Source organism: Ursus arctos, unplaced genomic scaffold (assembly GCF_023065955.2).
Source record: "Ursus arctos isolate Adak ecotype North America unplaced genomic scaffold, UrsArc2.0 scaffold_28, whole genome shotgun sequence".
Classification (NCBI taxonomy): Eukaryota; Metazoa; Chordata; class Mammalia; order Carnivora; family Ursidae; genus Ursus; species Ursus arctos.
In genome coordinates, this window is record NW_026622963.1 from 9,859,147 (window position 1) to 9,886,878 (window position 27,732).

Sequence of the window (27,732 nt, forward strand, 5' to 3'; positions counted from 1 at the left end):
AGTAGGGAAACCATATAACTCTGACAGACCTAGGCGAAGTCGAAAGAACGAGCAAAGAATCACATCTAGAAAATGAGCATATAAGGCAAAGGCAAAAAACCTCCTCAGTACAGTACAACGCTAATAAGGAATTCAAAAGGAACAGGAAACAAGCATTCCTTTTTTAAAAACTTTTTGTTAACATGTTCACAGTAATGCATAAAATATATAGAAAATTGCAGATACTCACTTCACATTTTGACATGTTTCCTTTTAGTCAAAAATATGCATCCATTGCACAAAATGTTACACCTTGCTTTCTTGCTTAGGAGCTTATTTCTGTTTCGTGAAAGATTTCTCCAAATCTTTTTATATGATTTTTTATAGATTATACCCTGTTGATCTATACCATACCCACTGATGAGCTTTTAAGCTATTTCTCACTTTTATTGTTACAGACTCAGCCCGAACACACCACCTTGATCACTGCAGCTGAAAGACCACCCCCATCTGCCGGCCTGCAGCAGTGTGGGTACCGTTCAGCTGGCACTTGCCCTAGACCACCTACTTTGTTCTGCAGTTATCTGTGTTCTTACTCTAACTCCCCAAGGGCGCTGCAAGGCAACAGAGGCCAGAACCATGTCATTCAGACCTGTCACCCAATTCTATGCCCGGCCCACCACCAATACACAAATCTTTGAATTAATAAAAAAGCCATATCAAAACACACACACACACACACACACACACACACACAAACCAAAAACACCCCCAACAAACAACAAAAGAGTCTTAAAGAGGTCACAAAAGAAAAGGCAACTTGAGATTAACCGTGGGAAAGAAAGGGAGCTATCAAAACTGTGCGTGACTGAAAAGGACAGGAAGATGAAGTTGTCAACAATATTACAAGAGGGAGCATAAGGCATAGGCTTCAGAGGAAAGGAGTTCAGCTGTGCCCTGCAGGAACTGACAACGAACTATCCCGGATCTACCACAATGACAGATGAGGACAAGCAAGTCATCAATTTAAGAGAAGACAGGGTAAAAGCAGCAAAATGGGAAGCCATTTTGGCTCGGCCTGAAGACTCTACAAACAGCACTTGCAACCAAACCAGAGTTGTGCCTTTAGAAGGTATCGGGTACTTCTCCTCACGCTCTCTCTGAAGACAGGTCTGACATTCACTCGCTTGACAAATGCACACTTAGGGCCAGCTATGTTCCAAATACTGTCAGGAAAGTAGACAGTGAAAAAAATACCCAAGAGGAAATACTGACATCATGGGTCAGCAAGAAAAAGGTAAGACGACATAAAGTAAATGAAAGGCAGGCCAATATGCTCAGTTGTCTCTTATTCTTCCTTTTCCTCATACTTTAATACAAATATTGGGAGGTCCTGGGTGAATAAGCGGTCTCAGGACTCGGCTTACTCAGCCCAAAGGGCCCAGCTCTGTATTTAAAATGGCCTTTGGCCACTAAGGGAGAAAAGCACTTCCCTTGAAAAAGATAAACAGTGCTTCACAGATTTCTTTGCCTTCCAATTACAAGGGCCAAGTATGTGTTAAGACTAGAGGCTGGCCGCCTTCCTGTGCCATTCTGCTGCCAGCCTTTGACACAAAAGCCCTTTGGCCAGGATAACTTACAACAAATCCATTGTTGGGTAACCCTCACTGCCACTTATTTATTGGTTTTTGTCACACACATATTGTAAAGGGGAACTTTGTCCTGCAGTTAGCAAGCTAAAGGGCACCTGAAGGTCAGACTGCAAATGTTTTAATGTCAGACTCAACGGGCTTCATGAGGAAGTGACTGAGAACATCTGGGACCTTCTTTTCAACTCCCCCAATTCCAGGCCTTAGTAATCAGTCAACTTCTTGGGCTCCAGCAGCAGCACCAGGGTTTTCAAGCCTGTTGGATGAAGCACACCCAAGGAGGTTAAGTCACAGTAGGACCTCTAGGACCATAAAAACTTTCTAACCTCAGGTGGTGGGATCACTGTTACACTGAACAAACAATACACAGACCTGTATCCTTAGCTGGTCTCAAATGGTTTCCCTCTACTCCCCAGCACTCACGTTCCATTCACCTACTTGACAAATATTCTCAGTGGTCAGTTCAATGACCAATGTCACAGGAACTATCCTCTATAACCACCCCAAATATACACATAACCTAAAGAAGAGATTAAAATCTGCTTGTGCTAAATCTCTCATCAGTGTTGGATTAGGTAACCAGAACCAACAAATTCTCAACAACTCATCACTAACCTTGAAAGAACCCTAAAAGCCAGAGAGATTATATTCCTATAGCTTTATCAATCTACTAGTCTCAATATCAATGCACATATACCAGAGAAAATTCTATTTATATATCTCTAATGAGAAAAATACTTAATCTCCATTTCTTCATTCATTGATGAGAAAAACACTGATAACCTACATCACAACTACGGTGGGAAGAAACCAACCTATTTTCTTGGAATCCTTAAAATGCCACATAAAATGAAGAGTCTCTGGCAGACCCTTCTACTCATCTTACAGGGTTCACTGAACAAATGAATAAAGGCGACTCTACCGTCTATCACAGACCAATTCTGAGCCACATCTCGTAACAAATTCCCAAGCCACAGACATTTTCCACGCTAATCTGGATTCAAAAGAAGTTCTCTGAATGAGAACATTTTACTGCCATGATCTCTTGACCTTATTTATGTGCACTTAAATAACCTCGGGAACAGACTAACCAGCAAAAGCCAAAGCAGCATCAACCAGGGGATGCTTCTGAGAGTGATCCCACTTTTTTACCAGAGTGACTTATTAAGGATCAAATAAATTACCTGTTTTGAACTTAACTGCACTCTTTCAAGGGAGTTGGTATAATTGTTGTTAAGGGGAAAAAAAACTAGAAAAAGATAGTCTTACCATAACATCCAGCAATCACGCTCCTAGGTATTTACCCAACTGATCTGACAACTTATGTCCACACAAAACCCACACACAAATGTTTATATCAGTTTTATTCATAATCACCAAAGTTGGAAGCAACTAAGATGCCCGTCAATAGGTAAATAGACAAACTCTGACACATCCATACAGTGGAATATTATTCACTAATAAAAGGAAATGAGTTATCAAGCCACAAAAAGACATGAATAAATTTTTTTTAAAGATTTTATTTATTTTGACAGACAGACAGCCAGCGAGAGAGGGAACACAGCAGGGGAGTGGGAGAGGAAGAAGCAGGCTCCCAGCGGAGGAACCCGATGTGGGACTCGATCCCGGAACGCCGGGATCACGCCCTGAGCTGAAGGCAGATGCTTAACAACTGAGCCACCCAGGCGCCCAAGACATGAATAAATCTTAAACGCACATTGTTAAGTGAAAGAAGCCAGTCTCGAAAGACTACATACTGCATGATTTTAATTATGTGTTATTCTGGAAAAGGCAAAACTAGAAAAGGTGGTGAAAAGATCAGTAGTTGCTGAGGTGGGAGAGAGGTCATGGAGGAAAAAGGCGAAGGACTGAACTGGTGAAACAGGGATTCTGTACGATACTGTAATGATGGATACAAGGCACTGTATTTGTTAAAACCCACAGAACTTAAAGAGCACAAATAAGCCCAGGGGGCACCTGGGTGACTCAGTTGGTTAAGCGTCCGCCTTCGGCTCAGGTCATGATCCTGGAGTCCCAGGGTGGAGTTCTGGGACTGATCCCACATCAGGCTCCCTGCTCAGCAGGGAGTCTGCTTCTCCCTCTCCCTCTGCTCTTTCCCCAGCTCGTGCTCTCTCTCTCTCCCTCTCAAATAAATAAATAAAATCTTTAAAAAGAAAATAAGCCTAGTGTATGGAAATTTTAAAAATATCTTTGAGGAGGTGGGAGGATCCCAGGATGGACAGAAGGCGACAAAACAATTTGTTACAAATGTATAAAACAAGTCAACGAAGGGAGTGTAGGTCCAGGTTGGTAATTCTAATAGTGCTCTACCTGTGTAGTAGAATGGAATAATTTAAGCCAATGGATGGCAGATGGTAGGAGAGGTGTCTCTCACTGTTAGAGTGAGAAGTAACACAAAAAAAGGAGGCACCTAGAATGATGCAATGTGGTAATGGATTCGAGTTGGGGACATCAGTATGAACTCACATTTAGCTTAATATAGTACAGAAAGTTACACAGTAAAATAATAGTAGATACATGTATATACACTGGACAAGTATACAGATATCTATGTCCCTGCTCTGTCAGCCGAAAAGGCAACACCAGTAGCAATGAGCACACCTAGCACCCAGATAGTGACTTGTAATACCTTTCTGCAATAAAAGAAACAGGGCTCCCTAGAGACACGGTTGATTCTAGGGCTAGGGTAGGAAATAGAGAAGATACACCTGGAACATCTTGTGGTGCCAGAAAGTACAGAAGTACTAGGGAAAAACCCACCCATGAGAATGGGGAAATGTCAAAGGAAGACAGGAGCTAACTGAAACAGCTACCAGTGGCCAAAATGGAAACAATTTGAGCACTAAAATAAAGCAGTGATGAATTATAACCCAAAGTATAAGATAAATACCTATGAGTCCATACTGATAAAAAATAAATAACTGAATAAACAAGGGAGAAGAGACAAATCTCTGGCGTAGAAGAATTCCAAACAATTTATGCAGATACCCTGCCTATCTTTCTACTCCTCAGGTGTGGGCTGCACACAGAGACCTCCTTCCAATATGGAAGGGGGTGGGAAGACCTCTACAGAAGAAATGTGACACACACACACTCCCTCAGCCCGGATGTCAAGGTCAACATCAAGTCATAAACCATGCTGATATTACATACCCTTAATACAATGTGATGAAAATAACTTACCACTGTGGTCTTCCTCCCCCAAACACATAACCCCAATCTAATCATGAGAAAAACATCGAACACCAATTGAGGGATAGTCTACAAAATACCTGACCAGTACTCATCAAAATAGTCTAGGCCACCAAAATCACAAATCAGTCTGAGGAACCGTCGGAGGCAAAAGGAGATGTGACTACTAAATTTAAGGTGGTGCGCTGGACAGAAGCCTCTAACAAGAACAGCAGAGAAACACTTAGGTAATCAGAATGAAACACAGACTTTAATTAATAATAATGTATCAACAATGGTTCATTAATTGTAACAAATCTACCTTAGTAATAATGTAAGACGTTAATAACAGGAGGAAAAAATATGTAGGAAAAAATTGCTAATGAAGGTTGTCTTCAAGCACAAGAGACACTATAAACTGCTTAAATATTCGAACCTTAAACAAACAAGTCCAGGTTTTCGATAAAGAAAAAAGGGCTTTTTAAAGTGAGAGTAGGGGCACCTGGGTGGCTCAGTCGGTTGAGCACCCGACTCTTGGTTTCTGTTCAGGTCAGGTCATGATCTCAGGGTGTGCACACTGGGCATGAAGCCTGCTTAAGATTTTCTCTCTCCCTCTCCCTCTGCTCCCCCCTCCTGCATACACGCGCATGCGCGAATTCTCTAAAATAAATAAATAAATGTTAACAAATTTAAAAAGGGAGAGTAAAGCAGAGAGGGTGATGGTCGAAATGGAAAGAATTAATTTTCTACCAAAGCATTCTACATTTTTTTCAAAGGATACAGAAGTAACAATTCAATTTCAGTCTCCGGTTTTCAACTGTTGTCAATTCGGACAGTTACTTTTTTTTTTTTTAAGATTTTATTCATTTATTTGAGAGAGAGAGAGAGGGAGTGCGCGCACACAAGCCGGTGGGGGGGGGGCGAGGAGGGGAGAAGGAGAAGCAGACTCCCCACTGAGTGGGAAGCCTAAAGCAGAGCTCGATCTCAGGACCTTGGGATCATGACCTGAGCCAAAAGCAGATGCTTAACTGACTGAGCCACTTAGGCGCCCCAATTCAGACAGCACTTAAGTAATGAAGGAAAATGTCTAGAAATACATTTTTTTTTAATTTCCAAAATTTCAACAGCTTATTCACAAAGCCAAGGCATTTTCAAAACTTAAAAATGTTGGCCCCTAACACAGATTCCAGCGAATCTGTTATAATTCACTTTTATAACACTATTCTAGTGAATATGTTAAAGAGCATACCAGATTCTAGTGAATTACCTACGGTTCCATAGTGAGTAAATGGTATTCAACAATTTGTTAGTGCCAAACAAAACTGGGCAACCAATACACCTGTGCATTTTCTCCTTGATGTGTCAGTAAGGACAGGGAATACAGCAAATTTAAAATTGTAGTCTGTCAGAAACTGATCACAGGGACGTGTAAGCCAGTCCCTTCCTCTCTTCTTGAGGATGGAAGCCAAATCACAAGTTGTTCAAGAATCCCCCGGAACAGCCAAGTGCAGGCTCAACTCAAACATCACCACCTCAGTCAGTGACCAAATTAAAGACAATAACGGCTTTCGTCTATGTGAACTCCAGGCAGGTCACTGACTTTTCTTAAAGGAAGTTAAGTGGAGGGAGAGGGCAGGGAGCTGGTGTGAGTCTCTAACAGCTTATTTTCTTCCCCTTAATATCCTGAAAGACCAGCCTCGCTTAATAAGACAATCATGCTGCATTTTTGTGAAGCTCTGCCAGCATCCTTTTTTATGAGGGTAATAAAGAAGCTGTTTAAAGAACAGCAGTGGATAAGGGCTCATAGCCATGAAACACAAGGTTAAGAAGAAACATCAACTTAATCCAACTTACAAGAGTTGTGCCGACGGCGGAAACTTTTGGACTGACTCAGGGACTCCGTGTGCCTGTCCACATAGCTCTTTGAGCACTGCTGCTGCTGTGGGGAAACGGCAACATCCTGACTCTTCACATCTGTCCTCTTAGGGATATTCTGAGGGGCACTGCTGGAAGAGGCTGGCTTCTTCACCAGCTTGCCCATGCCATTCTGATTGATACCCACTTGGTACCCAACACCAGATGGGCCTAATTCTGTCTGATGAAGGTCTCCAAAATGTTGGTTTTCTCCAGGACCTGGTATCTCCAGAATTTTTAATTCTGTAATGTCACCTGCCCTGAAATACACAAAAGAGTCCAAGTCTCAAAACTGTAATAGTGTCACAACCAATGTGCATAGCAGCATACTTGACAACAGCCAAAAGATGCAAACCCAAGTATCCCCTTCATGAATGGATAAATGTCCCCCTAAGATGAATGGATAAACAAAATATGGTACAGACATACAGTGAAATATTTACTCAACCTTTAAAAGGAGGGAAATTCTGACACGTGCTACAACATGGATGAACCCTGAAGACACTACTGCTAAGTAAAATAAGCCATCACAAAGGGACAATTATTAAATGATCCCACTTATATGAGATATCTAGAATAGTCAAATTCATAGCAAAAGAAAGTAAAAAAATGGTTATTAGGGCTAGAGGAAGGGGGATTATAGTGTTTACGGGGTATGAAGTGTCAGTGTGGGAGCATGGAAAAGTTCTGGAGATGGAGAGTGGTGATGGTTGCACATTATGTGAACGTACTTAATTCAGTGAATTGTACACTGAAAAATGGTTAAAATGGTGAATTTTATGTTAAGGATATCTTACCGCATTAAAAAATAATACAGGCGGTGTAAAACACACACACGCACACCCTAACCGTAATAAAAATGATGCAACTGGGATCAACAGCAACCAGCTACACTTTTGCAGAGCTGTGTTTTTTTCTCTAACTCAAGTATAGTTGACATACAATATGATATTAGTTCCAGGTGTACAACGTGGTGATCTGATATTTATATATACTGTGAAATGATCACCACAATAAGTCAAGTGACCATCTGTCACCATATAAAGTTATTTTATATTAATAACTGTATTCCTTATGCTGTACTTTACAACCCTATAACTTACTTGTAACTGGAAATCTGTACCTCTTAATGGCAGGGCTCCATTTCATTCAAGTATCAGACACGAAAGTGAGGAAAGGTGATAAGAGTACTTAAAGACAAGGCTCAGGCACCAACAGTCAATGGACAGCACTGGCCTTTAAAGAGACCAATTGTTAATCACAAAACTATCACCAGCATCTTAGATCTCCAGAATGCCCAATGGCTTTCTTTTCTTCATTCATTCACTCACTTTGTCACTGGGTAAGCATATATACAGTACTTACTATATGGTAAGCCCTGTGCTAGGGATGGAGTAGAGATGAAAAGCAACACATGCCCAAAAGGAACAGTCTGGTCAGTGGAAAAGTTGACAATGAAAAGTGTTAAATACTATAACAGAGGTGTGTATAGGGGACCAGAGAACCCAAAAGCAAAATACGTAAGTTACTTTGGCAGAGATGGATGTTACATTTAAGCAAAGCCTGTGTGGGGAAGGAAAATAAGAGTTGGCCCAGCAGAGTATAGTAGGGAGAGGGGCATCACAGAGCAAGGCTCAGAGATTGAGAAAATGTGGCCCACTTGAGGAAGTGCCAATGTCATGGTGTTACCAACAGGAAAGATGCTTGTGGAGGGCCACCAAGAGGTAAAGCTGTGGAGATAATCAGGGGCTAGATCATAATCACATTAGATTTTTCTAGTGGCTTAGAGAAGGTGGGGAAAAACTAGAGGGAAGAACACCCATTAGGAGATCAGGCAAGAAATTAGAGGGGATGAACAGGACAAGTGACAATGCAAAGGGAGAGGAGAGGATGAACCCAAGAGACATTTGGAATCCATAGGGTTTGGTGACCAACTGAACATGAGGAACAAAGAAAAAGAAGGATTTACACTGATTCTAAGTTTCTAACTTGGAAAGATGTCATTAGCCACCAATTAAGGGCAGACGTTCAGAAGAATAAACCTGCAGGGGACATAATGAGTCCAGCTTTGAAAATCTTAAATGTAAAATACTTTCTGGGATATCTACCTGGAAACGGCCAATACACAAAATAAGTGTCTGGGGCTCAGATAATGGGTCTTAATTAAAGATTTGGAGTCTCATTAATGTGTAAGAAGTACACACATGAAATAGTCCAGGGAGATTGCAGACTAAGAAAAGAATCAAAAATAAAAGTTGAATAAACCAATCTTAAAAAGTGAGTAGAAGAAAAGGAATGTGGTGCCGGGGGGATATAAAGGAATGGAGGAATACATGGAAAGAAAACCCAAAGGGGTGACAGAGAAATTAAAGAGGGCACTTCAACACTTAGGGAGCATCTGAATAAGGTTAGCATTAAGACAATGCCACTGAATTTGGCTATTAGGTCATTCGTAACTTGGGCAAGAGCTAGTTCAGCAAGATTGATAAAGTTAGAAAAAAGATAATGGTGGGGGTAAGGAAGGACTAGAGAATGAGGCCACAAAGGGAATGAAAACAGACCAGTTTGCTCTGAAAAGAACTGTGGGTATAAAGAGAAGGGAAATGACCAGGCCGCATGTAATGGCAAACGCAAGGTGTGGCAGGTGTGTGGGTGTGCACGTGTGTGTAGGTGGGTGTGGGTGTGCAGGAGGGTGTGAACTGTGGGGAAGGCTGGGCACATTAGAATACAAAGAGGAAAACAAGGTATGAAGGTTGAAAATGAAGGCACAAAACAGACAGAGAATGATGTCGAAGGAGACAGAAAAGAATAGTATATAAAGCATATGGGATAAGGGTAGTCCTGAACACAAAGGGGGTATGTCTTCTATTGAGACTTCATTCAGAAGGGGTAAGACATTAAGAATGGATACTCCTACAGAAAAGATTAAGTGAAGGTATTGTTCAGGAAGTCAAGGAAGCTCTTGTCTGACAGTTTTGTTGTTGTTGCCATTTTAATCTAGAAGTGGGAGATTCTGTGACAAACTGGTGAAAACAGGGATAGGAAGACAACTGAACTTGCGATCCGCAGACAATCACTAAGAAACATACGTTCCTGTAACTAAGGACATCAGTTACTGGCGACAGTGCACTTCTGGAGACAAATTATAATACAAATCTACAAAGAGAGATACAATTTATGTGTGTGTGTGGGGGGGGGGATCAGAAAAGGCCTTAGTATAAGAAAACACAAATAATAAAAGCCTAAGAAAATAGAAAGATTATTCTGAATTTGACCCATTTAAATATGAATATTGAGTGCTTGCCAGAGATAAAAAGGGTTTCACAAACCCTAATTCATTAGCTGAAAGTTAATTACGACACAAAGTCTATACTGAAACAGCAGCTAGACTATAAGCATTAGGACTGCAAAATCTGGGGCACCTGGGTGGCTCAGTTAGTTAAGTGTCTGCCTTCGGCTCTGGTCATGATCCCAGGGTCCTCAGATTGAGCCCCGCATCAGGACCCCTGCTCAGTGGGAAGCCTGCTTTTCCCTCTCCCATTCCCCCTGCTTGTGTTCCCTCTCTCTCTGTCAAATTAATAAAATCTTTAAAAAAAAAAAAACTGCAAAATCTCACCCTTGACAAGACACTACTCAAAAGCAGTCCTATGCAAGAGAATATTGGCAAATGGACCTAGATTCAAGCTCCACAGACCACCAGACTGGATTTGAAGAAATCAGTAAGGACACTCACCTGAAGGTGACTTCTGGCACGAGGCACTTCACTCCATTGTGGAAAGGCCGGGTGAGAGAAATGGTCTGGCTGATCTGATCCACTGCTGACACTCTTCCCTGATAGACCCCCAAGCTATCTCCACAGTTGATGGACACAATACTGCCCAGCCAATCCGTAGCCATGTTTCTGATATAAGACCACTGTAGAGAGAAGGAGCCATGCAAATCTTGAGAAACAGACAAACTTTTCATTAAATTCAGCAAATATTATGTCAGGCTCTGAACCAGGTGTTGCTTAATAATACATATTCTGAGCGTGCTGGGTGACTCAGTCCATTAAGCATCTGACTCTTGATTTCGGCTCAGGTCATGATTTCGGCTCAGGTCATGATCTCGGGGTTGTGGGAGAACCCACGGTCATGAGATAGGGCCCTGCACTCAGTGAGGAGTCTGCTTGGGATTCTTTCTCTCCTTCTCCCTCTAACCCTCCCTGCCTGCCCCCCCTCCATGTGCATGCACACTAATACATAAATCTTTTTATTTTTTTTAAAGATTTGAAAGAGAGAGAGAGAGAGCAAGACTGCGGGGTGGGGCAAAGGGAAAGGGAGAAGCAGACTCCCCACTGAGCAGGGAGCACGAAGCCACGCTCTATCCCAATCCTGGGATCATCATGACCTGAGCCAAAGGCAGACGCTTAACTGACTGAGCAACCCAGGTGCCCCAACACATAAATCTTAAAAAAAAAAAAAAAAAAAAAAAAAAAACCTTGCATATTCTGTCACATCCTTAATTGAAGTAATAAAGTATAAAAAATAAAACTTTTGATGGGAATGCAAACTGGTACAGCCACTATGGAAAACAGCATGGAGGTTCCTCAAAAAATTAAAAATAGCACTACCCTATGATCCAGTAATTGCACTACTGGGTATTTATTCAAAGAACAGATATGGTGTATACACATACATACACACACACACACACACACACACACACACAATGGAATATTACTCAGCCATAAAAAAAGAATGAAATCGTGCTATTTGCAAAAACATGGATGGAGCTAGAATGTATAATGCTAACCAAAATAAACCAGTCATGGGGCGCCTGGTTGGCTCAGTTGGTTAAGTGTCTGCCTTCAGCTCAGGTGACGATCCCGAAGTCCTGGGATCAAGGCCCACGTCCGGCTCCCTGTTCAGCGGGGAGTCTGCTTGTCCCTCTCCCTTGGCCCCCCCACCCCATTTCTCTAATAAATAAGTAAAATCTTAAAAAAAAAAAAAGATAAGCCAGTTGGAGAAAGACAAATACCTTATGATTTCAATCATATATGCAATTTAAAAAAACAAACAAGGAAAGGGGGGGAAGAGATCAAATAAAAAACAGGCTCTTAACTATAGAGAACAGATGGTTACCAAAAAAGAGGTGGGTGGGAGATGGGTGACACAGGTGAAGGGGATTAAGAGTACACTCATCTTCATGGGCACTATGTATAGTGCTGAATCACTATACTGTACACCTCAAAGTAAGATAACACTGTATGTTAACTACACTGGAATTAAAAAAAATTTTTTTTACCTTTTTTCAGAAGGAACATGCATATTAATGAATACCATAATTTTATGATTGCTTTAAAGAACAAGTAGTAAAGATGACATTTACCCAGACATCAAATCATACAAACTATTTATAGCTAAATCAATTTTGACAAGAAAATGGGAGGAAATCAGTCTACCCAATTTCAATACTTATTATATGTATAGTAATCAAGACTACGTGGGAGGACAGATATATAAATCAAGGGAATAGGATAGAAAACCCAGAAATAGACCCACACAAAATAGGCCCCGAACTGATTTTGACAAAGTGCAAAAGTAATTCCACAAAGGTAACACAGCTTTTACAAATGGTGCTGGAGCAAACGGGTATCCATCAGTAAAAAACAAACCTTGACCTAAGTCTCATAATTTACACATTTACTAAAAATGATTATAGACTTAAATGTAGTATGTCAAACCATAAAACTTTAAGGGAAAACATAATAGAAACCTTCAAGATCTAGGGTGAGGCAAAAGGTTCTTAGACACCAAAAGCATAATCTATAAAAACACAAACTGATACACTGGAGTTCTCGCAAACTAAAAACTTTTGTTCTGCAAAAGACCCTGTTAGGAGGGAAAAAAAAAACACAAGCCACAGGCTGGGAAAAAAATATCTGCAAACCACATATCTGGAAAAGACAAAGGACTAATATCTAGAATATATAAAGAACTCTCAAAACCCAGTAGTAAAAAAACCAAACAATCCAATAAAAAAAAAGGTAAAAAAACACAAAGACATTTCAACCTAGAAGATATACAGACAGCAAGCAAGCACATGCAAAGATGTTCAATGTCATTAACCATTAGGGAAATGCACATTAAAACTACCGTGAGGTATCACTACACACCCACCAGAGTGGCTTAAAAAAAAATAGTGACAATACCAAGTCCTGGAAAGGAAGTGGAAAAAACGGATTTTTCATACATTGCTCATGTAGCCATTTTGGTAAACAATTTGGCAATCTATAAAAAAATATATAAACTTGCAACTACTACATGATCAGCAACTGCACCACTGGTCATTTATTCCAGAGAAAGGAAGACTTAAGTTACACAAACAGCCCCAAACTAGAAACCGAGATGACCTTCGATGGCTGAATGGTTAAACGAACTGTGGTACACCCATACCATGGAGAAAAAGTTAAAAAGCCAACCCCCAAAGTTACATTCTGTATGATTCAATCTGTGTTAACATTCTTGAAATGACAAACTACAGACATGGAGATGAGTGGTTCCCAGGGTTCAGGGAGGGGTGGAGACAGGAGGGAAATGAGGATGGCTATAAAAGGGGCAACATGAGGGATCCTTGTACAAATGGGAATATTCTGTACCTTGACCACATTAATGTCAATATCTTGGTAGCGACACTGTATTACAGGTTTTGAAAATGTTATCAATGAGGAAAACTGGGAGGGGTATATGGAATCTTCCTGTATTATTCCTTACAAGTGCATACGAATCTACAATTATCTCAAGTAAAAACTTTAATTAAAAAAAAAAAAACAATGTTCAGCAGGGAGTCTGCTTCTCCCTCTGCCCCTCACCACACACTCTGCTCTCTCACTCTCAAATAAATAAATAAAATCTTAAAAAAAAAAAAAAAAGCAACACAAATGCTGGAAAGGAAGAACTAAAAATGTCTTAATTTTAAGCCATATGACTGACTGTATATGTAGAAAACCCTAAGAAATGTACCAAATTAAAAAAATCCTACTAGAATAAACTAATTTAGCAAGTCATAGGATACAAGCTAAAATAAACTATAATCTTTACAAAAGCAACAAAAACACTGAAGATGAAATTTTTTTAAAGATTTTATTTATTTGAGAAAGAGATAGCAAGTGACAGCGCAAGCAGGGGAAGGGGCAGAGGGAGAAGCAGACTGCCGCTGAGCAAGGAATCCAACGCAGGACTGGAACCCAGGACCCCAGGACCACAACCTGAGCCAAAGGCAGATGCCCAACCGAGCCACACAGGTGCCCTGAAACTGAAATTTTAAAATACTACTTATAATTGTATTAAAAAACATAAAGTACTTAAGAATAAATCTAATGAAAAATGTGCAGAACTTCTATAATGAAAACTACAAAAGGCCCCTGAGAAAAATTAAAAGACCGAAATAAATGAAGAGATGCACCACCTACATAAATCAAAGAGCTCAATGTTGTCAATTCTCCCCAAATTGATCTATGGGCCAAACGCAGACATCAATAAAAATCCCAGCTGGTCTTTAGAAGAAACTGAAAAACTGGTTTTAAAATGTATATGGAAATGCAAAATACTTAGAATAGCCAAAATAATCATGAGAATATAAAACAAGGCTAGATGTTTTATACCACTTTATTTCAAGATTTGTTATAAAGCTACAGAAATCAGTGTGGTGTTGGGGCACCTGGGTGGCTCAGTCATTTGGGCAGCCAACTCTTGGTTTTGGCTGAGGTCAGGATCTAGGCGTCATGAGGTTGAGCCCCAAGCCAGGCTCTGCACTCAGCACAGTCGGCTTGTCCCTCTCCCTGCCCTTCCCCTGCAAATAAAATCTTAAGAAAGAAATCAGTATGGTGTTGGTGCAAGGATAGGCAAATAGATCAATGGAATAGAACACAGTCCAGAAACAGACCCACACTGACTACTGATCAAGGCACCAAGATAAATCAATGAAGAAATCCAAGTATTTTTCAATAAATGGTGCTAGAACTGGACATATATGAGGAAAAACAACCTCCTATTCCTATCCCACATCAGACACAAAAAATCGATTTGAAACAAACTATCTAAACATAAAAGCTAAAACTTAAGCTACTAGGAAAACAAAAATTGGAGTATCTTAGTGACCTTGGGGGAGACAGCTTTCTTAGAGAAAACACAAATAAGTACTAATTGTAAAAGAAAAAAATCTGATGAATAGATTTCATCAAAATTTAAAAGTTCTACTCAGTGCAATAGAACAAGAAATAAGAAGCACAAATATTGGGGGCACCTGGGTGACTCAATCAGTTAAGCATCTGACTCTTGATTTCAGCTTAGGTCATGATCTCAGGGTTGTGACACTGAGCCCCACACTGGGACCCCTGCTAAGAGTCTCTCTCTCCCTCTCCCCCCACCTCTGTCTCTCCCCCGCCCCACAAAAAAAGTAAATAAATAATAAATAATGAAATAATGGTAATGTAATAAAATATTTAGGAAGGTATTCCACATAACCTAGCCACATCCCAAAATCACTTCAATGGAGGCTACCTCCCAGGCAGCCAAGCGAAGTACTTCAAGAAGCAAAAAGAAGTTTCTGCCCTCTTCTCTTACCATCCCAAAACAAGAGGGGGAAAAAAAAGGTCAAGCAAGTCAAGGAGAAAACACAATCAATATATCTGATAAAGGACTTATAACCAGAATACATAAGGAATATTTACAAATCAGCAATAAAAAGGAAACATTTTTTTAAAAATGAGCAACAGAAATTATCTGAATGACGAAGAAACATAGGAAGGGCTGCTCAACATCATTAATTACCAGGCCAATGCAAATTAAACAACTCATATGTCCACGATAGATGAATGGATAAATAAAATGTGGCAAACACATACAGTGGAATATCATTCAGTCTTAAAAAGAAATTCTGATAATATGTTACAGCAGAGACGAATCTTGAAGACATTATGAGAAGTGAAATAAATAAGCCAGACATGAAAGCACAAATCGTGTATGAGTCCACTTGCATGAGGTTCCTAGAGTAGTCAAGAGTCTACTCATCACAAGAGACTACTCTATCCCAGAGACAGAAAGTAGAAGGTGGCTGCCACAGCTTGGGGAACAGGGAATGGTGTGAACAGGGAATGGTAAATTATTGTTTAATGGGTACAGAATTTCACTTTGGGAGCCTGAAAAAGTTCTGGAGCCGGATGGTGGTGATGGTGGCACAACAACGTGAGTGTACTCAACGTCACTGAACGGCACACTTAAAAACGGTAACTTTCAGATGTATTTTACAACAACAAAAAATCATTAAGTTGGGGAAAACACTGTAAGATACCATTTTACATCCACTACAAATGGTTTAAAATTAAAATGGCTGGTAGGGTAATACCAAATGTGTGTGATGTGGAGCAACTGGAACCCCCATACATTGCTGACAGTGTAAAATGATACAACTTTGGAAAAGAGTTTAGCAGTTTCTTATAATATTAAACACACACTTATGACCCAAATTTTCATCCCCAGAATTTGCCCAAGAAAAATGAAAACATATTCACAAAAGAACTTGTACACAAATGTACAAAGCAGCTTTATTCACAAAATCAGGAGAACTGGGAAAAGGAGAAGAGACTGAACAAATCATGGTATTATACAACAGAACACTACTCAACAAAAAGGAAAAAAAAGACGCTACAACAAAACTCTATGAATAGCTAGTTCTATCTTGTCTTTCTGGTATCTGCTAAAACGTAACCAGCCCAAGGAGGCCTTCCCTGGCTACCCCAATCTAATGTCCCTACTCCCCATCACTCTTCAACACCTCACCTTCTGTTATGATCTCAAAATTCATCACTACATGAATTATCTTTTTGGTTTATGTTGTATCACCCCACTAAAATGTAAGCTTCATGAGGGCAAGGAACCTTGTCTTGTTCAGCCAACAGAGTGCCTACAATGAAAAAGGAACTCAAATATTTATCCAATCAATGAATGAACTACATGTAATAAATCTGACAGAAGTTAATCACTGAAAATCTAGAGTATCTATTTATACCTAAATGTCGTGGCTCTTCTTGGAAATGGTTCTAAAATCATAATACCCTTTAAGCATACTCTATGCAAAATCCTGTGTAAGATACAGAATCTAACACTGCCCTACACACAGAAGGAAGTCAGGAAATAGTACACAAGCATAAACACATAACATACAATATTAAATACAAAATGAAATATTGCTTAGGGTTCTCCATGAAAAATAAAAAAAGAAATAGAATAGCATTTCACGCTGTCTTCAAATATCAATTTCAGAAATATACCTACATAAGGGGCACCTGGGTGACTCAGTCGGTTAAGCTTCAGACCTTTGGTTTCAGCTCAGGTCATGATCTTGAGGTTCTGAGATCAAGCCCCAAATGGGGCTCTGCGCTCAGCGCAGATTCTCTCTCCCCCTGCCCCCTCTCACTTGCTCTCTCTCAAATTATTTTTTTAAAAAAAGAAACATACCTACATAAAATATAGAGGTCTAACGAAGGAAAAATAAACACGCTTGTGGGGGGAAAAAAGAGTTTCACCCATCAAACACAAAAACCTAAAGAGAAAACTCAGGTTATTTTCCTGTGATCTAACTAAGCCGTATCAGAAAACTAGGCGGACAGAACACAAAAGAATGTATTAGCAGGCTCAATCGTAAGATTTTTTTTTTTACATTTTATAAAAAATTTCAAACATACACAAATGTAGACAGAACAGCATAATGAACCCTACATACTCATCATTTAGCTGCAATAATTATCAATATAAGAATTCAAGATCAGGTGAATTTCCAATGCAACACAATTTCCACAACACTGATGATGGTAAAAGGCACAAAATACACACACTTTAGGCTTATTTCCCATGTTTTAACAAGACTTTGTCTACTATCAGAAAAGTATGAATTTCCTTTCCTATCACTTATACTCCATCATAATCCTACTCTAATGCTTGTATTAGATAGATGCAGAATGACACCTGTAATAACAAGAATTTTTTTGAATATCAGTAATTAATCAGATGTGAAAGACTTTTATTTCTTCCCCATTCAACATGCATCTTTAAGACTAATGATAAGGGGCGCCTGGGTAGCTCAATTGGTTAAGTGTGACTTTGGCTCAGGTCATGATCTTGGGGTCCTGGGATGGAGCCCTGCATCAGGTTCCACACTTAGCGGGGAGTCTGCCTGTCCCTCTCCCTCTGCCCCTCCCCACATTCATGTGTGCTTTCTCTCTTAAAAAAAAAAAAAAAGGCACTGATGTTGAACCAAAATAAAAAGCTTTTGCACAGGAAAGGAAACCAACAAAAGGAAAAGGTAGCCTACTAATGGGAGAAAACATTTGCAAATGATATATCCAATAAGGGTTTAATATCCAAAATATGTAAAGAACTTACACAACAAATACAAATAATCTGATTAAAGATGGCCAAAGGATCTGAAAAGACATTTTTCCAAAGAAGACATACAGATGGCCGACCCCTGAAAAAAGATGCTCAACATCACTAATCATCAGGGAAATACAAATCAAAACTACAATGAGGTATCATATCACACCTGTCAAAATAACCAGTATGAAAAAGACAAGAAACAACAAAGGATATGGAGAAAAGAGAACCCTCATGCAGTTGGTGGGGATGTAAACCGGTGCAACCACCGTGGAAAACAGTATGGAAGTTCCTAAAAAATTAAAAGTAGAAATACCATACAGGGCACCTGGGTGGCTCAGTTGGTTAAGTGTCTGCCTTAGGCTCAGGTCATGATCCCAGGGTCCTGGAATCAGCCCCACGTCAGGATCCCTGCTCAGCAGGGAGCCTGCTTCTCCCTCTGCCCCTCCTTCTGTTTGTGCTTTCTCTCTCTCTCAAAATAAATAAAATCTTAAAAAAACAAAAAGATATATGCACCCCTATATCACTGCAGCATTATTTACAATAGCCAAGAAACGGAAATGAACTTAAGTGCACACTGACAGATGAATATATAAGATGTGGTGTACAAACACTGCTCATCAGGAAGCCTGCTTCTCCCTCTCCCACTCCCCCTGCTTGTGTTCCCTGTCTCTGTCAAACAAAATAAATAAAATCTTAATAATAATAATAATAATAATATTGTAACAACAGTGTATGGTGACAGACGGTACCTATACTCACTATGGTGAGCATAGTGTGATGTACAGAATTGTCAAATCACTGAGTTGTACACTTGAAACAAATATAACATTGTATGTCAACTATAATTTAAAAACACTGTATGTCAACTATAATTTTAAAAGACACTGATGTTGTATGTTCAAGTTTATAGTGTTAATAACTGAGTAGACTTTTTAATAGTTTCAAAATGTGGACTGCCAGTTCTACAATAGAAACTTTTTAAAAAGTAACTACTCAACATGTAACAAATTGCCCTTTCTTTTTATTATCAAAAACTTCCTTCTATGTAAAATACAACATTAATGCATTATTCAAAACTCATCAAAAAGGTTTATTCTATAAAGAAAACTCCTCTATTAACTGAAAACGGTGAATCTAAAACAAGTGAGTGCCACCATCTGGGTTCCCAATCAAATGAACACACTAAGGAAGGGCCTTCACCAATGCTAGCACTAACACCTTCATGTCAAAAGAAGAGCAACAGCTAAAGCAGGAGATCTAGGAGCCACAAGGAGACCAATCTTTGATGCCTTTTACTTTCTACTTTTCCATCAAGGTATAATATATATAAGTCTACGTATTTTAAGTGTACAGCTGAATGAATTTTTGCATACCAATTCACCCACATAACCACCACCTAATTCAAGACATAGACTATTCGAAACACCCCGAAAGGTTCCAGTGTGTCCCCACAAAGGTAGCCATTATTCTGATATCTAACACAAAAGATAAGTTTAGCCTGTTTTCGAACTTCATGTAAATGGAATCATAAACGTTCTTTTTAAAAATGTTTGGCTTCTTTTGCTCAATATTATACCAGTGAGATTCATCCTTGTTGCTGTATGTATCAACAGTTCGTTCTTTCTCATGGCTACATACTGTCCTATAACGATGCCTCAATGTATAAACCCATCCTACTGGTGACAGACAGCTGGGTTATTTCCAGTTTGGGGGGCTATCATGAATAAAGAATTAAACATTTCTGAATTTGTCTTTGTGGGGAACAAATGTACCCATTTATGCTGGCCATATTACACAGGAGGTCCTAGAGTATGTATGGACTATTCTGCCCAAATGCTAAACTATCAATATTTCCCCATTAAGGATGAGACTTCTCTGTATCATTTCTCTCTTAAGAAGCCTTTAAAAAAAAAAAAATGGTGTTTTTTTTTTTTTTTTTTTGAGAGAGAGAGAGGGTTGGCGGCGGGACAAGCGGGGAGGAGGGTCAGAGAGAGCGAGAGAGAGAGAGAGAGAGAGAAGCAGACTCTCTGCTGAGCAGGGAGTCCGATGTGGGACTCGATCCCAGGACCCTGAGACCACGACCTGAGCCGAAGGCAGACACTTAACCGACTGAGCCACCCAGGCGACCCATAAGAAGCCTTTAGATAACAAAGTGGGGTAGCCCTAAATGATCTTCTACCCACAATGCAACTGAGGCAGTTGCCAAAATAATTCATAAACTACAAATGAATAACTTGCCAATTACAGACCAATCAACTTCCATTTCATCTGCCACATCAGACAACGCACACCGTTCAGATCCAAGGAAAAGCTCTGGTCCACTAAGGACGGCTATAATCAACAGCTGTACATGAGTAAGTGGTTAGTTACAGACTTCTGAAAAACTAGGTATTTTTCCACACAATTATCTGGAAAGCTGTTTAATCAAAATCTTGGGAATGGCAGAGACCTTAAAAAAACATCCAGTACAATCCTAGTACTAATTCCAGATCTTCCATAAAAAGCAGCATAGTGAAAAGGGCATGGACTTCTTAAGTCAGACATCACAGGCCCAGATTCACTTCTGGACTTCACCATTTACCAGCGCTGACCTGAGCAAATTACCCTAATCTGAGTCTCAACTGTCTCAACTATAAAATGGCTATTATACCAACTATACCACAACCTCACACAACCATTGTTGAGATTAAATGAGATAATCTACATAGTTTCTATCATTAGTAAATTTTATTTCAAATGTCTCCTTTTAGCAGAAATATTGACCAGATAAAGGACTTGAGTTATGGCCCTAGAAAATCATAATGTGAGGGCCACCTCCATTCTCACCCAAACAAAACTACAAAAATGCAACTACAAAAACAAATTCTCTACATCTTGGAAATGAAATCCCAATCTCCAACTGAAACACACATACCTTTAGGGGTACACAAAGATAAAAAAGCAAGGGAATCAGTTTCCACACTCTTTCATAAACCTGATCAGCCCACGTAATTGGATTATCAAAAGATTTTCAACCATAAAATTTATTACTTTAGGACATAAGTCCGAAAACTACAGCCCATGAGCCAAATAGGGCCCACTACCAATCAAGGTTTATTAGAACACAACCACACTTGGGAGTGCCTCAGTGGCTCAGTCGGTTGAGCCTTGGACTGCTGATTTTGGCTGGGGTTGTGAGATCAAGCCCCTGAGCTCAATGTGGAGTCCACTCAAGCTCTCCCTCTCCCACTCCTATACTCTCACATTCTCTAAAATAAATAAATCTTTTAAAAAAGGAAAAATATGAAATAGACAAATCCCCAGTATAATACAAATCACCAAAAGTGACTCAAGAACAGAAAATCTGGATAGACCTGTATCAAGTAAAGAAACTGAATTAGTGGGGTGCCTGGCTGGCTCAGTGGGTAGAGCATGTGACTCTCGATCCTGAGGTCCAGAGCTTGGGCCCCATATTGGGTATAGAGATTATAAATAAACAAATTTTTAAAAGGTGGGGGGCAGGGTGCCTGGCTGGCTCAGTCGGTTAAGCATCTGCCTTTGAGTCAGGTCATAAACCTGGGGTCCTGGAATCCAGCCCTGCATCTGGCTCCCTGCTCATCAGAGAGCCTGCTTCTCCCTCTTCCTCTCTGCCTGCTGCTCCCCCTGCTTGTGTGCTCCTCTCTGTCTGTCAAATAAATAAAGTCTTAAAAAAAAAAAAAAAAAAGAAACAAACTGAATTACTAATTAAAAATCTTCCCACAAAGAAAAGCCCAGGCCCAGAAGACTTCACTGGTAAATTCTATCAAACATAGAAAAATAAGAAATGCTACACAAACTCTTTCAGAAAATAAAAGAAAGTAACATCTCCCAACTCATTTTATGAAGGTACTATCACTCTGATACTAAAGCCAAAGACATCATAAGAAAACTTCAGTATCCCTCATGAACACAGACATGAAAATCCTTAACAAAATATTAGCAAATTAAATTCAGCAACATATTAAAAATATATACACCATGACTAAGTGGGGTTCATTCCAGGAACACAAGATTGGTTTAACATTCAAAATTCAAGTAATGTAATACACCACGTCTACATATCTTATACATATCTTTTTTTTTTTTTTTAAGATTTTATTTATTCAACAGACATAGAGACAGCCAGCGAGAGAGGGAACACAAGCAGGGGGAGTGGGAGAGGAAGAAGCAGGCTCATAGCAGAGGAGCCTGATGTGGGGCTCGATCCCATAACGCGGGGATCACGCCCTGAGCCGAAGGCAGACGCTCAACCGCTGTGCCACCCAGGCACCCCATATCTTATACATATCTTAAGACGGTTTTTTTAATATAGAAAAGGTTATTTGCACACTTTAAAAACATTAAGGGGCACCTGGCTGAGTCAGTCAGTAGAGCATGTGGCTCTTGATCTTGGGGTTGTGAGTTCAAGCCCCACATTGCGTATGGAGCTACTTCAAAAATAAAATTAAATAAAAACATCAAATTGTGTATTTAGATAACTTTGTATTTATTTTGTATTTATTTTTTTATTTAAAGATATTTATTTAACAAAGATAGAAAGCGCTCAAGCACAAGCAGGGGGAGCAGCAGAAGGAGAGAGAGAAGCAGTCTCCCCACCAAGCAGGGAGCCTGATCTAAGGGCTCCATCCCAGGACCCTGGGATCATGACCTGAGTCGAAGGCAGACACTTAATCGACTGAGCCACCCAGGCGCCCTTTGTATTTATTTTTTTTTAAGTCAATATTTACATGTCAAAAATGACATCCTAAACTATTTAAACTACTTAAATTTATGATGAAAAATTTCAAATGACAACTTAAGGTGGCATACATAGATTTTCTAATGTTCTGAACACTAAAAACATGTTTTAAGACCTGAGTAACAAGGGAAAAAGAATCATTCATGCCAAAACAACTCCACCGTATTTTCAGACAACCAATAAAAAATTATTTTTGAAAATATGACAAATTCCAACTCCTTTAAACTTCTACCCCCACATTAACTTACTCTTGTAGAGTATCCAGGCATAAACCTAACACTCCAGGACAGAGCCAACCAGCGCTGGGGTCAACCTTCCTTTCTTCTTCTAGATTCTACACTCTCCTAATGTAATCTACTACCGCAGGTCACCTCAATTCTAACCACATCACTGATCCAGATGACTGAGACTCCACTTGAAGCCCCTCTAAGTCACATCTCTACCTTCATTAGCTGGTATAATTGCCTTTTTGGACCCAACTGAAATTTCTCACATGTATATGACCCTTCCATTTCATTAAACTGCATTGGACAAATCTTGAGATTAACCTGATAATATTTTCTCTCTTCACTTCACAAAGGCAACAAATCTGGTAAGCACACCTTCCAGATAAGGCTTGCAATACATAAAGAACGTGATATAGCCTCAACTCACCAGAATCCCAGCTGTAAGTTGTATCCACAAATCAAACCCCTCCAGACACTGATGCTCAAAACCAGGATTCCATCCAATTTTACCACAATCTGGCAAATTGCCCTATCTCACCCACCACGTCATCATAAAAGACTTAACAAATGCCTTGCTAAAATTCTGACACACTATCCCTATATTCCTTTGAGATACCAATTTGAATGTCCTTTCCTGTTGTTCTGGGGGAATTTATAACTCTAGCACCCCTGCTCCTCTGGCTATTAAGGAGAGAAAAAGGACACATTTTCCACTTTGCGTTAATTACAGCATCTCAGGAACTACAGATATTTTAAACATTTTCTAGTCCATTGTTTTTCAAAATACGGGTCTTTAGCGGTCAGATATATTAGCAGTCAATTTAGTGAGTTGCAATCAACTTTTTTTTCTTTTAATGAAATATAAAATATCAAAGGGCATCATATACAGAAAGGGTAAACTTTGGGGGTGGGGGTGTACTCTGTGCATGCTGGGAGCACATTAAGTCATAATGTAAATGTTTCTAACTGCGGGTTCCAGGTCAAAAAAGTTTGAAACACACTCTGCTAGACCCGCAGCCCTACCCCCACAAGGAAGCTCCACCAAAAAAATTCTCAGTAATCAAAAAGTTATGTTATTTGTAATCATCTTCATTCCCTACAGAGAAACCAACAGGAATTTTGAACTCGGTACACCTAATCTGCCATTCATTTAAAAAAAGCCTAGAATCCATCTGAGGTTTCCAGTTGAAACACTAACCGGCTCAGAGACAGTCATTTATGTTCTGATGTTAGTAAGACCTGTATTTGACAGCAGACTGAAATCAGTTTAGTCTGTGGCTAGGGAAGAGAACAAAAACTATTCTGACTCCTCATCCGTAACCACAGGAGAGAACTGTTAGGAGTCCTCCTGGCTCTGGAATTGGGAGACTCACTGAAAACCAACTGGCCAAGCAGGCGAGGACTCTGCCTCGCACACGCCAAAACATCTGAACCACTCTACAAGCCAATTACTGATAAAACATCACACAAAGAGCACTTAAAGAAGCTCAGACTTAACACCGACAGCTGGAAAGAATCAAGAAGCTGCGCCCGGGCGGGTATCATTAATTTCTCAACCAACCTTCCCTCTCAGACCCCAGTTCACCTCTATCCGCAAGCTATCGGTCACGGATGTGGTACCCGCGCCGTTCCATGCCACCCTACTCGACTGTGCAAAAGGACACTGAGGCAAGAAGCAAAGAGTGGGGGTGCTGCAGCGGCCATCAACGAGGCGAAACCGAAAGTCTAGGCCGCTCATGCCTCCCACCTCACACGATTCCCAAGGCTATTTAGAACCCTGATGCCCTCAGCCTCCCACCTCAATCCATAGCCCCTGAGGCAAACCCTGGGACCTGGCCCCCAGCTCGCGCCGGCCTCGATGAAAGTCTACAAGGCCTGGAACCCCGACGCCTAAAAGCAAACCCGCCTGGCAAGCCCGGAAGCCCCCTCCGGCGAGCGCCCACAGCCCAGCCGCCCCTCGCTCCCACCTCTACGCCGTCTGGCCGCCGCCTCCTCCGCACACGTCGCCAAGCGGACCCCGCAACAGAAGACCCAGAGGCTGAGGGGCTTCTCCACACCGACCCCCACAGCCGCGGCCGGAAACGCCCCGCGTCTCCACGCCACCGCCGTGAGGTCACTTCCGGCGCGACGCCTCGGAAACCGGAGGGCACGCTGTTAGGGGGCGGGGCGCCCGGGAAATTTGAGAGGTTAGGAGAGCGGGGAGAGAGCGGGGGCTGCCGCCTTCCTCCTCCGCGCCTAGGCGTCCGTTTTGTGAGCCCCGCCTACTTTTGTCGAGTAGAGGCCTGGTTGGAGTTGGCGTCCTGCCCCACTCTCCCACCCAGAGACTTGGGGGACCCCCCTATCTCGCGCAGTCCTGATGAAAAATTCCCGCTTTCCAACCAGACCCCTTGGGCTTATCCCCGAAGAAGAGCGGAGGACGTTGGGGAGGAGAGAGTGCCTGGTGACCTAGACCCCATCGTCAATCAGTTGCAGCTGTGGGATGCAATAAGTAGGCCCCCGCGAGGGATTAAAGGAAACAAATTCCCTTCCTGGTTAATCCTCAGAGTGTATGAGCTTCAGCTCATTTTGGATTTAGGGCTAAGCCAACCTGTACGTGGGTTCCTCCTCTGCCCCCCATACACACACACCCCAGTACTTGGTACAAGGGAAAGTGCCACTCTCCTTGGGGCATTTTAGAGCCCCGCGATGGGGTTTTGGAATATAGGTGAGGTTCGGTGGGTTGGAGTCCGAAGCCAGCAACCAAGAAAGAATTCTTGAGATGTCTTTGGTGCAAAATAGTGGTTTTGTTAAAACCCTGGGGACAGGACCCGTGGGCTGAAAAAGCTGCTGCCCCAGGGTTGTGAGGGGTGGCTGATTATATATATACTTGGGAGTTGGAGGAGGTAAGGAAAAGGGAGGTTTTCAAAAGGATTTGCATATGCTAAAGAGGACCTATAAGATACCTGAGGCCTTGCCAACCCACAAGGGGTTTTTTTCCTTCTAGCAAGGCATTAAGATAGTTGGGAGCTTCCTGGAGGAACTTGACACTCAGTCTTCTTCAAGTATCTTCATTGGGCTGCAAGTTATAAGGACATTTAATTGTATCTACATTTCCTTCTGGAAGCTAGATTATTGATAGAACTGCTTTGTTCTTGTAAATTGCTAAGACATTTGTAAACTGAGGGAGACTCATGTCTTGCAGGATTGTGATCTCTATAACTGTTTTTCCTTTTCTTAGCTATAGGGCAGCCAGGAGTGTCTGAGGAATGTCACATATATCCCATCTGGGGGGGTGGTTTGTGGGGTGTCAACTTCTGCGTTGTCCTCAGCTTGCCTTCTGTTCCCTCATCACAATCCTTTAAATAAACTGTGTCTCCCGGGTTTATATGGGGTGGGTTGCTAGTGACTGTCAGACCAGGTTTAGGGAGGATATGGTTTGCATATTCATTTAGAGATTTATGAATTAACCCGGCCTGAAGTGAATAATTTAACAAAGCATTATATTCGCCATCTGTTGATAGGTCTACAGTGAGAAAAGGTTTTCCATATAGTAACTCAAAAGGACTTAACCCTATTGGTTGTTTTGGGGCAATCCCCATTCCAGTTTTCCTGAGTCTCAATGCTTAAGATTGAATATCTGCAAAAATGTGTTATTGTAACATTTTCTCTCTATAATAATTCTCATTTTTTAACCAGAGATAACCAAATCAGGACTAATTCATTTCTAAAACAAGTCCAATTTTAACAAATTGGCCTAATGATTTATATAAGCTCAGCAAGAAGTGATTGATACAGATGTTTTAATCTGCTTTGCTGGGTGCCTGAGTGGCTCAGTCAGTTAAGCGTCTGCCTTCAGCTCAGGTAATGATCCCAGGATCCTGGAATCGAGCCCTGCATCAGGCTCCCTGCTCAGTGGGGAGAATGCTTCCCCCTCTCCTTCTGCCCCCCACTCATGCTTGCTCACTCTCTCTCAAATAAATAAAATCTTAAAAATAAATAAGATCTGCTTTGCTGGAACTTCTTATACGGAATCTCTAAGTTGAACTTTTAGTAGCTTCTCTAGGTCAGAAACCAAGCCAAATACTTGCCAGACATACCTGTAAATTTGGGCAAATTCCTCTTCTCAAGGTCCCCAGTATATGCTGAGAGTCCTGCACCTTCCAGGAAGTGATATTCTTTACTCACCTGGTAAGGCTGCTGGGAATTCTGTAAACAAGGTATCAGGCCAACATTTACAAGGGATTCTATTGGCTCTGTGCTTCATAAAGTCAACCTTAATTCCTTAAAGCTGTGTGGTCATATGAGTGTATGCAAGTCTCTCAAATATGACATTCCTGTCACAGTTTTGGTAAAATAACCAATGTTTCCAATGGTGTCCTGTAACAAGGAGAACAGTTTCTTTTTTTTTTTTTTTAAGATTTTTGTTTATTTGAAAGAGAGTGAGAAAGATGTCATGAACAGGGAGGAGGGGTGGAGGAAGAAGCAGACTCCCTGCTGAGCAGGGAGCCCAGGGCAGGACTTGATCCCAGGACCCTGGGATCATGACCTGAGCCTAAGACAGAGGCTTCACCAACTGAGCCATCTAGGTGCCCAAAGAACAGATTCTTAACGAACTTATG

General features: G+C 40.9%; 1 protein-coding gene across 2 annotated transcripts in view; it reads right to left on the reverse strand.

Moving 5' to 3' along the window:
- Positions 1-25,257, reverse strand: part of EDC3 (enhancer of mRNA decapping 3) — a 56,427-nt gene extending 31,170 nt beyond the window's left edge. Inside the window, exons 1-3 of one of the 2 annotated variants that reach the window (XM_026478514.4) lie at positions 25,102-25,257; positions 10,468-10,649; positions 6,675-6,994 (exon numbers count right to left, since the gene is read on the reverse strand). In XM_026478514.4, coding sequence (XP_026334299.1) covers positions 6,675-6,994; positions 10,468-10,631 — 484 coding nt within the window. In that variant the 5' untranslated portion in view covers positions 10,632-10,649; positions 25,102-25,257. The remainder of the gene's footprint in view (positions 1-6,674; positions 6,995-10,467; positions 10,650-25,101) is intronic. The other variant, XM_044392001.3, reaches the window with a different exon arrangement.
- Between the last annotated feature and the right edge of the window lie 2,475 nt (positions 25,258-27,732).